Here is a 13,461-nt window from a genome sequence, read left to right as displayed (position 1 = left end):
TTTTTCTGTATTCTTTCAATTTATTTATTCATAGCACCCATTTATTCATAGCACTTACTAAAATAATGTTTCCCTTTAATCATATTTGTTCAGAATGTTGCACATTTTTCCTAAAATTCATTTCTGTTTCTTTTATTATCACCATTCATTTGAGTGTGAGTGTTCTGACCCAGACAGAACACCGGCTGGCTGTTCCATCCACTCAATAGAAATGATTTTAAAACAGATAAATGTTTATTGCAGAGGAAATACCTGGATCTACGAGGTTCCTCCTGGCTTAACACCTCTCTGTTCATTTCCATAGGTAAATTGATGTTGGATTTTCCCCTCTTCTGCTGGAGCATCACATGTTGGGATGATTATGGGATCTCCAGCCGTGTGGCTGGATGCCATGAACAAAATGAACAAAGAACCTCCATGTGGCTAGTGTCCAGGAAGTCTCCCAATGCCCTTTAGAAACTCCTCCCACTGACCTATTACTAACATACTGATACGTGCTCTCTAGTTAGGGTTACATAGAGCTATACGAGGTTACATAGAGCTATACGTTTCAGAATAGTGAGACACAACTATCAACAATCTCAGGATTCCTACCTCTATATGCAGCCATAGCATATAGCTGACATTGAAATTTAATTTAATGGAATGAAATTTAATGGACTTAAAACAATATTTTCTGTGGGATTTGTAACAATTTATAAAGTAGTATATAAAGTTTTTGAAATTAATGATAAGAAATCTTCCTATGGGAAAGTTTTGCTGACTGGAACACAAACAGATGGTAATTTGAAGGCTGATTCTTAAAGAAGAACAGACTTATTAATACAATGGAGCAACACTATTTGATCAGAGAATAAACGAAGGCTGTTTGAAAACAATTAATTCAAAGGTGACTTACAAGATTGTGTTGTTGAAAGGAAAATCTTCATCAGGTCCAGTCCAAGCTGAGAATGAGCGTGGGTGACACATTTTTACTGGCACAAGATTAAAATTTGATCGGGTCACAGAGACTTGATAAACAAGCTTTTAAACTGTTAATGTAAAGAGGGGAAGACACTAATAGAGGTAGCAGAAAATGATCCCTGCAGTGCCTCCAAAAGGGGAGCCTTTCAACCATGAAGGTCTAAAGGTCAGGACAAAAATTCTGTTAGGTGGAAAAGAAATTTATAGTGTCCAATATTCTGTACCAATTATTTTCAGATGTTGGATGTCACTTGGAGCTTCCAGTCAGGTTTGCACATTCCCCCAAAATTCTTCACAGCCATGGTTTGCCTCAGTACATAATCACTGGCTGCCCATTTTAAAGGGTTGCTTACTGCCTTAGCTCTTAATTTAGTGCATCCAGGTTTCTGATGTCCAGTTGAGGTTAGCCAGTGTGCAAGTCCCAATCTGAATCCACCAGTGCAACATATTGAGGGCTTGGGTTAGGAGATCTAGGTCAGTGTGTTCTGTTCCAAAGATTGTGGGGGTCGTCTGTGCAAGGCTGAAAGATATGAGAATAGGGTCCCTTCCCCCTTTGTGGGTGACTCTCCCAGAGAGACACTGTTGATTGGACATGAGGAATGGAGGTCAGAGGATAAGAAATGGAGAAGTGAATTCAGGAAGGGAGATAGTTTGCAGGCAGGGTTTGAAAAGACATTAAGGTTAACTCTACAGATGTTAAATAGACAGATGAAACCCATTCAAAGATGTACAGTAAATGCAAGGGTGAAACTTTCCTGTAGATGAACTTAAAACATTGCCTCCTGACAACTTTGGGCTGTTGTTACAAGGAGAGAGAGAGGGGGGGTACTTTCTTTTAGGTACTTTCTTTTAAGTACCTTTATTTAGCCAAATTGTTTTCCCAGCTTTGTCCCTGAGCAAAGCCCATTCCTTACATATCTCCCTTGCTCATTTTCTCTTCATACCAGCTAGGACAGGCACTTACCTCTCATCCCACATTACCAACAAATCTCCTAGGGGGGGTTCCTGTCACGATCCTTGAGCTACAGCTTCCCATGTTCTCTTTCCAACGTAGGTGTCAGATCCAATTATATTTCATTTCTAGTTATCGACTATGGAAAACCCCATTTCTGCCCTCTCTGGATTCTGTCATACTACAAAGGGGAAGGGGAATGAGCAAAGGGGTTTTATGGCTCTCACTTCCTTCATTAAAACTTCAAAGGGACTGAATGTGGATCTCACCAAGAGGACTGACCATAACAATACGGCCACAACCTTTCCTCTACTACTCTCTGAAATCTCCCTTCTGCCGGGAGTGAGGAAAAGGGGGTGGAAATGTAATGCCTGGGATTGTCACTGGAAGGACGGTGGAGTGGGGGCTGCTTGGGAACACTTAAAACATGAATTGGTAGAGGTTGGCCCCTCAGATCCTGTCTACAATGCCTGCAACCATCTTCTCTTAATAAAGATGCCTGTTGGAAGAGATATTCCAAGAGTTCTGTCTTCTTAAGATGTAAAGTGGGGTGGGTCCTTACATTAGACAGGATCTGCAGAATTAGTCCACCTGGAAGGGAGAACCTTGCTAGGAGGCTTTGCAAAAATTACCATGTCAGATGATGGAGCAGGGAAGGGAGAAAACTCCCCGGAAAGGGAGCCGCTGCCCCGACTGAAACCCTGCCAGATGTCAGGATCTGAGAGGTCAGATTTCTCAGGAGAAGAGGTGGTGGAGACACCTGACCACAAACCTTGGTGGTCAATGGGCATTGGAAAGAAAGGCGAGTGGGAAAAGAAATCAAGAAAGGTGACTCTGAGATGGGGGGCAAACCAACCCGAATGGAAGCAGGAGATGGGGAAATCCCTGTACGCAAGTGAAGAGGAAGAGAGCTGGGCACCATACTCAGACTGGATCCTAGAGAAAGCTATCGACCTGATGAAGAGAACCCTCAGCTCCCTAGGAGAGGAGAATTCTGAACCCTATGGCCGCACCAGCTCCTGGAGCCGCAACTGGGGAGACACCGAGGGGGAAGTGGAACCTGCAGCCCCGGGGACCTCTGCTGATCCAGTAGTCCCCACTCCCCGCTGACCCGCAGATGGCAATCTGGATGGAAGACACTACCACCGACAACGAAGGCACTGATCCATTCAAAGACTCCCACTGCTGGACGTGAGATTCAAGAGAGAGCCGACACACTTGGGGTTTTTCCTAACCCAAGACCTCAGCTACATGGAGGAATATGGGTGGCACATCCCCAGCAACAAAGCTCGTATCTGGATCGTGCAATCTGCGCTGGATGGGCCGGCCTCAGATTGGGTAGTGAACTTGCACGACTCCAATTCCCCAGAGCTCAAAGACTTCAACCGTTTCATGTCCTCTCTGAGAAGGTGATTTGAGGACCCCCTGGCTGATCGCAAAGCCCGCGAAAGGATAAAAATGATGAGGCAAGGCAAACGCCTGGTAGCCGAATATACGCAAGAATTCCGGGCCATTGCCAGCAAACTGAACTGGCCGGAAGACATCCTCCTTAGCCATTTCAAAGACGGAATAAACTACGACCTATATGATGCTTGCCTGCCCCGAGGGGACCCACACCAACTTGATGAATGGTACGTCCTGGCAGAGGAAGCAGAGATCGACCTACTTAAGAGGCACCGCCAAGGAAAACAATGGAGTCGCTCACCGCCTGAGTTGACACGTGAACCAGTGAAACCATCGGCTACGGCCAAGAAGCAAATGGGGTGTTTCAAGTGTGGGAGAGAGGGGCATCGGGCTGTAGAATGCCGCTCCAAAGCCCCCCAGCACAACCCAGACAGATCACCAGCCAGCAGAGCTGGGAAGTCTCCAGCTAAGCCAAAAGAACCTGCCATGAGAGTGATGGAGGCTGTGGATTCCCCTACCTCTGCCCATTGTGGGGAAAGAACTCCAGCCTACACCGCAGGGCCGGTGGACGCATCAGACGACAGCTCGGAGGGCGAACCCCTGGTAAGTGGACCCATCGTACCCATCCTCAAGACAGTGACTATATTAATTCCCCCCATGCCCGAAGCTGTGAAGGTGAAAGCCTTAATAGACTCTGGCTGCACCCGCTGCCTCATTAGCCCGACGCTAGTGGGGAATCTGGGCATTCCGTCGAGAAGACTGGAACAACCAATCTCATTTGGCCAGTTAGATGGGTCCATAGCAGAGGGGGTGCCAGCTACTCTAGCCACTTCACCAATACACCTCTCCCAGGGCAACCATGAGGAAGACATAACGTTTGTAGTGACCCCAGGCATGGAATGCCCGATGATCCTAGGGATGGAATGGTTAAAGAAATGGAACCCCTGGGTGAATTGGAGGACGGCAGAAATCAATTTCCTGAAAGGGGACCCTATGGACTTAAAATCCCAAGGGGAGCTACCAAAATTAAGAACAGAAAAAGCATCCATGGGAGAGGAAAAGGGGCTACCAGAAATACCAGAGGAATACAGAGATCTTGCTGAAGTTTTCAGTGAGGAGAGGGCGGATGAGCTCCCCCCCACCGACCCACGGACTGTGCCATTGAATTCAAGCCTGGGGCAAAACTCCCAAAGCCCAGATTATACTTCATGAGCCCAAAGAAGAAGGAGGAAATGGAAAGATTCATAAAGAAAAACCTAGAAAGGAGGTTCATTGAGCCAGCCAAGCCTAAAGTGGCCACCCCGGTCCTCTTTAGAGAGAAGGACGGCTCTTTACGCTTATGCATGGATTATAGGCTCCTGAATACAATCAGTGAAAGTAACCTATACCCCCTACCCCTCATGAAGGACATGTTGTCACACCTCTCGAAAGGGAAATTTTTTACTAAACTAGATCTAAGGGAAGAGTACTATCGCGTGAGAACTAAAGAAGGGAATGGAAGACCGCATTTAACTGCCCAATGGGATGCTACCAATTCAAAGTCTTGCCATTTGGATTACAAGGGGCCCCCGCAGTATTTATGCAATTAATCAATGACATTCTAAGGGAGCACCTATTTAAGAGGATCCTGGTTTACTTAGACGACATTCTTATATTCACCGAATCAAAGAGGAACATGTCAACCTAGTCAGAGCGGTTTTAAAGAAACTGTGAGCCACCCACCTATATGCCAAACTCTCGAAATGCAAATTCCACCAGGAAAGGATAGACTACCTAGGTTATTGCATATCCCCAAAGGGCATTGAAATGGACCCAGAGAAGGTCAGAGCAGTATTAGAATGGGCACCACCTCGCACAAGAAAGCAACTGCAAAGTTTCCTGGGTTTCACAAACTTTTACTGCCAATTCAACCCCTCATTTGCCCAGATAGCCCTGCCCCTCACGAACTTACTAAAAATGAAGGGAGCATCCTCAGTAAAACCTAGCCAGCCACTAACATGGACAATGGAGTGCCAAGTGGTGTTTGAGAGATTAAAGAGACTTTTTTCTGCCGAACCAGTACTGAGTCACCCAGACATGGATAAGCCCTTCGTAATACAGGCAGATGCAAGTGATGTGGCAGTGGGGGCTGTACTATTACAAGAAAACGATGAAGGGGTATTGCAACCCTGTGCGTATACATCCAAGAAACTCACCAAAATGGAACAGCACTGGCCCGTGTGGGAGAAAGAGGCATACGGGATACGTTGGTCATTACTCATGTGGCGCCAGTTCTTTGAAGGCAACAAAATCCCTTTCCAGGTGTGGACAGACCACAAAAATATGGAAGCCTTGAAAATACACAGGAAGCTCAACCCCAAGCAAGCCCGCTGGTCCCAGCATTTTCACCAATTCCACTTTATTCTCAAGCATTTGCCGGGGGAAAAAAACTTCAATATAACAGCATGCGAGCCACCGACTCCAAACCGATGATGGTAGAATCACAACTGGCAGCACCAGTAACCACCAGAGCCCAAGCTAAATTAAAACCACAGCTGGGCAGCCAAACCGGAATTGAATTCCAGAAAAGTTTGGAAACAGATGAATGGTTCCAGAAAAATAAACACGTGTGCACAATGAAAGAAGGGCTGCCTTGGGTGGGGGAAAAGTTATATATATCAACAACCCAAAGAGTCACATTCATGCCACTTTGCCACGACACAAAATCAGCAGCGAATTTTGGATTTGCAAAAACATTACACTTAATTAAATGGCAATTTTGGTGGCCATCCATGAAAAAGGACATAGAAAGGTACGTGGCCAGCTGCCCAAAGTGTGCAACTGCAAAGAGGTTGCAAGGGAAATCGCCCAGACTGTTACAAATAGTGGCATATCCCTCAGCCCCCTGGAGGGAAATAGCCATGGATTTTATAGTGGAATTACCAGAAAGCAATGGGAATAGTGTTATCTGGACGGTCACAGATTTGTTTTCCAAACAGGTGCACTTTATCCCTTGCCAAAAGATTCCCACTGCAAAAGCCTTATCAAAACCTTTCATCCAGCATATTTACAGATTGCATGGGGCACCCCAACGCATCATATCTGATAGGGGAGTGCAATTTACGTCTGCATTTGGAAGGAATTTTTATCCTTCTTAGGGACCACTCAGGGATTGACATCTAGCCATCATCCACAAGGAAATGGACAAGCAGAACATTCTAACTCAGTACTTGAGCAATATTTAAGATGCTTTATTAATTTCCAGCAAATGAATTGGACGGACCTACTCCCTTTCGCAGAAGTTGCTTACAATAATGCAGTCCACTCCAGCATAGGTTATACTCCTTTTCAAATACCTACCGGCCAAAGTTTCAACCCCATGCCAGAACTAACCCCAAACGAACCGGCGATCCCATCACTGAAAGAATGGATGGAACAATTACAAAACACCTGGCCAATAGTTAGAAAAGCACTAGATGAAGCTAGGCAGGCATACAAAGCACAAGCCGATAAAAAAAAGGGTTGAACCTACACCATTCATTATAGGAGAAATGGTGTACTTATCTACAAAATACCTAAAATCCCTACAACCCTGTAAAAAACTTGGACCAAAATATATAGGGCCTTTTCCAATTAAAAGAATCATAAACCCAGTAACAGTAGAATTAGAATTACCCAAAAATCTTAGGCAAATACACCCAATTTTTCATTGCAGTTTGCTGAAAAGAGAGCATCAGTCACCTTTACTGCCAAAAATCCACCCCCACCACCTCCAATCATGGTGGAAGGCGAACAACACTTCGAGATAAAGGAAATCCTTGATTCTAGGAGATATCATGGAGCAACTCAGTACCTAGTAGCATGGAAACACCTCCCTGCCTCACAAAACGAGTAGGTCCATAAACGTCATGTCAGAGCCCCGAAGCTATTAAAGAAGTTTCATACAGAGTATCCTAACAAACCAGAGTAACTTTTATACCTGTTTTGTTTTCTTTTCAGGTGGATCTCTCTTATTTTTAAGGGGGCAGGGTGTCAGAATCCAATTATATTTCATTTCTAGTTACCGACTATGGAAAACCCTAATTCTGCCCTCTCTGGATTCTGTCATACTACGAAGGGGAAGGGGGATGAGCAAAGGGGTTTTATGGCTCTCGGTTCCTTCATTAAAATTTCAAAGTGACTGAATGTGGATCTCACCAAGAGGACTGACCATAACAATACGGCCACAACCTTTCATCTACTACTCTCTGAAGTCTACCTTCTGCCGGCAGTGAGGAAAAGGGGGTGGAAATGTAACACCTGGGATTGTCACTGGAAGGACGGTGGGGTGAGGGATGCTTGGGAACACTTAAAACATGGATTGGTAGGGATTGGCCCCTCAGATCCTGTCTACAATGCCTGCAACCATCTTCTCTTAATAAAGATGCCTGTTGGAAGAGATATTCCAAGAGTTCTGTCTTCTTAAGATGTAAAGTGGAGTGGATCCTTACAGTAGGGTCCAATTGGCTTAGCCAGGTCTCCCTTTGTGGACCAAACTCTACCACTCCGCCTGTCAGTTTTTGGACAAAAAAAGATGTTTGGGAGGACTCTGGTTCCCTCACAGAGTATGGGCACCTCCTAACCAGGGAACACACCACTGTCACTTTACAAACCAAAAAGGGGTCCTGGAGGACCTGCCACCCCCAACGCAGCAGGTAAGGGCATTTCCTTCAACCTCCGGTCACTTTTCAGACTTAGGAGAATCTGGGAGGTCCTGCTTCTTCTTCCAAACTGCAGGTACGGGCACCTCCTGATCCGGGCTTTGTCACTGACTTCCCAGCTGGTTGTCCAAATCTCACTCACTTTTCCATTCCATTTTCACACAGCCTCTCTCTTTTCCCTAACAAAAGGTCCTATGCTCTGGCCAAACCCCCATGCTTTCCAGTGTCTGTCACTTGAACAGATCCTTTCTGCGGTTAGGAAAGGCCAGAGGGAGCAAGATCCAACTGTGATTGGGGAAAAGGTGTTCTCACTCACTCACACACACAGACATACACACATTTCCCTTACTCCCCTGGGCTTTAAAGTTAAAATTTAGAGGTACTCACCTTCTTTCCAAAGCAGCCTATGAGCTCAGACTCAAAACTCTCTTTTCTACCCCTGCTCCAAATGGGCAGGGTCTGGGAAACCCATCCATAGACACAAGGGATCTACTGTTAGCAAGATGAAGGCTTACTCAGTCCTGGTCCATTGGTGAGGTTAGCTTGAAGTCCCATCTTGGGTGCCAAAATGTTGAAAGAAACATCTTCATCAGGTCCAGTCCAAGCCGGGAATAGATATTAAAATGCCAGAAATATAAATGTGATATATAAAATGATGTCAAAACAGATCTACAAATGAAGTTTTAATCATTAAAGAGGATGAACAAATTAATAAATCAGAAGAGTGATTTGGAAAGCCTTCTTACTTTGGATTTACAAAACTAATGTGTGAAAACAGGGAAACTCTGAGAAGCGAAGAAACTCATCCAAGCTTCTTGGATGAGAAGCAAAATGTCTTCAAGAAAGAAAACAAGAAAACACCACTTTTCTTTTGAAAAAGCACCTTTGGGTCTCTCTGAGAAGAGATAAATAGGAACTCCTCAAGCTATTCCAGGGAGCAGACAAAGAGAAACTGATAAGAAATCAACTAGTGGGGCAGTACTTGATAGGACTAAAAGTGAAGCTTTTTTAAAATGAAAAGATTTATCAACTGAATCTGTTTGATCAAGATTAAAACATACATATTATACATATTAATGAGATTTGATTTTGACAAGATCTTATGCAAGGCTTTAAAGATTTTTTTATGAATGGGGAGAGATTGCTTCTGTTTTATCTTTGAGAAAATGGTAAATTTGATTATAAAATTGAATTCTTTGATTAAGATTCAAATATATGGTGGCACTTAGTAGACTTTTGCTAATTAGGCTTGAATATGTTTGACCTTATGACATCACTGCTCAAAGAAAATGTCATCAACTAGTAACAGCTGCTGTGGCTGGAGGATCTCTCATAGTAAAAAAGAAGGACTTTAAATTTGGAGGTTCACAATATGTGGTTTTTTAAAATAACTTCCAGAATAATAGTACAGAGATAGAATTGGAGTACTAACAAGACTTCTTCCTGAAGTTTGATCGGAATTCAAATATAAATTTTGGAGAAAAGGAGACTGTAAAATAAAGGATGCAAATTAATGCTGTATATGGCATCTCTTAAACTCCCCTTGATCTTGTGTTTTATTTTCACAAGATTCATGTTATGGGCAATAATGCTACTCAACTCTGTATTTAAATGTCATAAATACAATTGTCAAGTTTTAATTCAAGTGTATTATCACTTAATTACAGTTTGTTATGTAGTTGCGCAACTTTGTAAATAATTTATAAGAATTAAACCCTGTTAGATCTGTAGGACTTACTTCCAGATAAATTAGAATAGGAAGAGACCTTAAGACTATAACCCTATATTTTCTTACATGAGAACAATAGCCATTAAACACCTTGTCTGTTTGTTTGTTTGTTTGATTGATTGATATCAGTTTTTGTCCAGGAATTCAAAGTAATATATATAGCACTACAACTCTTATGAAGAGGTTCTGGACCGAGAAAGAGTGGATGACTCCAAATTAACCAGTGAGCTGTCAGAAGGAGGGCTTGGATCTGTAGATCAGGCATATGAGGAGTTGTACACATTTTTTCTAAATTAAAATATTATTACATCCTTTTCAATTTCTCTAATTTTAGGTTGGGGTTTTTTGTATTCTGTTAAAGTACTAAGTGTTCCAAGAATCAACATCTTGTGGATGCAGAACCTTTAAACAGAAGGCCCAGTTCTGTTGACACTGAAGTTGCCTCTTTGTGTGTGTGTGTCTGTGTCTGTGTCTCTCTGTGTGTGTTACTGGAAATTGCTGACTGCTCAGATGGATCGCCTGGAACTGCAGAAAGTCAACACAGAACTTGATGAGGAGAGCAACAGCAGAGACAGCATTGAAGACAATGACACAGATATGGTTGATTCAGAGAAGGCTACTATTAGCAGGTAGGAAGCAATGTAGTTGCAGAAAGTACAAAAGCAAAACATGTTAGAAAAGTAATACAATTTCACTGGAGAAAGTCAGATGATTAAATAATTAATATTGCTGAAAATGAAAATGCTTGCTTTTGCTTTTACTGTAAAAGGCAGCAGCTATATTTCTGGAAAGGAATTTTTCCCACCTATATATAAAAAGAAATCTGCAAATTTGCTTGCCCAGTTTAACATTTATTCTTAGTGTATTGCCCAACACTTTGTTTAATTTATTATTAATGTTTTCTCTGAGGATTCTCATTGCTCTCAAACTGATCACACATATAAGTTAATATTTGAAGTCACAGGAACCAGTGCTTATTTTCAAATGACTGTGTTTCCTTGAAACCTGTTTAATGATTTGAACAGTACATTTGATTTTAAACTATTAAGTGCTCTACTGCTGTGACTGTGTAATACAGGTAGTCCTTGACTTACAACCATTTATTTAGCAACTGTTTAAAGTTACATCTGCACTGAAAAAAGTGACTTATGACCAATCCTCACACTTATGACTGTTGCTGCATCCTCATGGTCAAGTGATCAAAATTTGGCCACTTGGCAACTGGCATGTATTTAGAATGGCTCAGCATCCCAGAGTCATGTAGTCACCATTTTCAACCTTTCCAGACAACTTCCAAAAAGCAGTCAATGGGTAAAGCATGTCAGGCACAAAGGATCAAGATTATACATAAAGTTGCAGCACAGAAGATTTAGTTAAGCTTTCACACAAGAATCTGGTCAATTAATGGTCAGCACTAAATTGGCACTAAATTCAAAGGAATTCAAGGGGGGCTGGACTTGGATCATTTGTGGCAACCTAAAGAGTCTAAGCTGATGACACATTTAACTCCACCCTCTCTGCCTGCTCTTCTACAAAGCCAGATCTGCTTAACGTCTATGAGATTCACTTAACAAAGGTTGTAAAATCAGGCATGATTCACTTAACAATCACCTTGTTTAGCAATGAAAATTTTGTTCCCAATTGTGGTCATAGATTGTGAACTACCTACATCTCATAATAATAATAATAATAATAATAATAATAATAATAATAATAATAATAATAATAATAATAATAATAATAATAATAATAATAATAATAATNCATCTAGTCCAACCCCCTGCTCAGGCAGGAAACCCTATACCATTTCGGACAAATGGCTGTCCAGTTTCTTCTTAAAAACTTCCAGTGTTGGCGCATTCACCACTTCTGGAGGCAGGTTGTTCCACTGGTTAATTGTTCTAACTGTCAGGAAGTTTCTCCTTAGTTCTAGGTTGCTTCTCTCTTTGGTTAGCTTCCACCCGTCCTTGTCCTGTCTTCAGGCACTTTGGAAAATAGCTTGACTCCCTCTTCTTTGTGGCAGCCCCTGAGATATTGGAACACTGCTATCATGTCCCCCCTCGTCCTTCTCTTTGTTAAACTAGACATATCCAATTCCAGCAACCGTTCCTTATATGTTTTAGCCTCCAGTCCCCTAATCATCTTTGTTGCTCTTCTCTGTACTCTTTCTAGAGTCTCAACATCTTTTTTACATCGTGGTGACCAAAACTGGATGCAGTATTCCAAGTGTGGCCTTACTAAGGCATTATAAAGTGGCATTAATACTTCACGTGATCTTGATTCTATCCCTCTGTTAATGCAGCCCAGCACCACGTTGGTTTTTTTGGCAGCTGCAGCACACTGCTGGCTCATATTTAAGTGATTGTCCAGTAGGACTCCGAGATCCCTCTCACAGTTACTACTATTGAGCAAGGTACCCCCTATACTATACCTGTACATTTGGTTTTTCTTGCCTAAATGTAGAACCTTAATTTTTTTCACCATTGAATTTCATTTTGTTAGATAGCACCCAGTGTTCAAGTCTGTCCAGATCCTCCTGTATCCTAAGCCTGTCTTCTGGAGTGTTGGCTATTCCTGCCAGCTTAGTGTCGTCTGCAAATTTGATGAGTTCCCCATCTATCCCCTCATCCAGATCATTGATGAAGATGTTGAAGAGCACTGGGCCCAGAACAGAGCCCTGGGGCACCCCACTACACACTTCCCTCCATGTAGATGCAGTTCTATTGAGGACCACATGCTGAGTACGGCCGGTCAGCCAGCTACGGATCCATCTGGTGGTGATGCTGTCTAACCCGCATTTTTCTATCTTCTCGAGTAGTAGGTTGTGGTCTACTTTGTCAAATGCCTTACTGAAGTCCAAGTATATTATATCCACAGCATTCCTCTGGTCCACTAATTTTGTCACTTAGTCAAAGAATGCAATAAGATTTGTCTGGCATGATCTGTTTTTGGCAAACCCGTGTTGGCTTTTAGTAATGACTTTGTTTGCCTGTAGGTGTTCGCTGATTCGTTGTTTGATTATCTTTTCCAGAATCTTCCCAGGTATTGAGGTCAGGCTGATAGGTCTGTAATTTCCTGTAATTTCCTGGGTCCTTTTTTCCCCCTTTTTTGAAGATGGGAACTACATCAGCTCTTTTCCAGTCCTCTGGTAGTTCCCCAGTGCTCCAGGATCTCTGAAAAATATAGTTCAGTGGTTCTGAGATTACATCTGCCAGTTCCTTGAGAACCTTGGGATGTAATCCATCTGGTCCTGGTGATTTGAACTCGTCTAGGCTGGAGAGGTGCTCACTTACCATTTTCTTGCCTATCTTTACTTGTATTTCTATTTTGTTTTTTATGGCACTATTTTTGATAGGTTGGTCTGTTTTTTCCCTTTGTGTAAAAACAGACCAAAGACAGATGCCAAAAACGAGTTAAATAGTTCTGCTTTCTCCCTGTTGCTTGTTACCTTCTTGCCACTTTCACCCACTAGTGGACCAATCGTTTCCTTCACTTTTTTCTTGTTTTTTACATGTTGAAAGAAGCTTTTTTTGTTATTTTTGACTTTGGTTGCAAGCCTTAGTTCATTTTGAGCCTTAGCTTTCCTCACTTCGTCTTTGCAGGCTATTTGCTGATATTCTGACTTAGTTATGTGTCCCTCTTTCCACTTTCTATACTTGTCCTTTTTATCTTTCAATTGATCAGAGAGTTCTTTATGCAGCCATGCTGGTTTCTTTTGAGAGCTGTTATTTTTC

General features: G+C 42.5%; 1 protein-coding gene across 1 annotated transcript in view; it reads left to right on the top strand.

Annotated features, from left to right (window-relative positions):
• Positions 1-10,237: 10,237 nt before the first annotated feature.
• SLC38A4 (solute carrier family 38 member 4) overlaps positions 10,238-13,461 on the top strand; it is a 23,722-nt gene continuing 20,498 nt past the window's right edge. Inside the window, exon 1 of the mRNA XM_015819455.1 lies at positions 10,238-10,356. Within this exon, the coding sequence (XP_015674941.1) occupies positions 10,238-10,356 (119 nt within the window). The remainder of the gene's footprint in view (positions 10,357-13,461) is intronic.

This window comes from Protobothrops mucrosquamatus, unplaced genomic scaffold, assembly GCF_001527695.2.
Source record: "Protobothrops mucrosquamatus isolate PMUCROS unplaced genomic scaffold, P.Mucros_1.0 scaffold927, whole genome shotgun sequence".
In the NCBI taxonomy this organism is placed as follows: domain Eukaryota; kingdom Metazoa; phylum Chordata; class Lepidosauria; order Squamata; family Viperidae; genus Protobothrops; species Protobothrops mucrosquamatus.
This window is presented reverse-complemented; position numbering and strand designations above follow the sequence as displayed.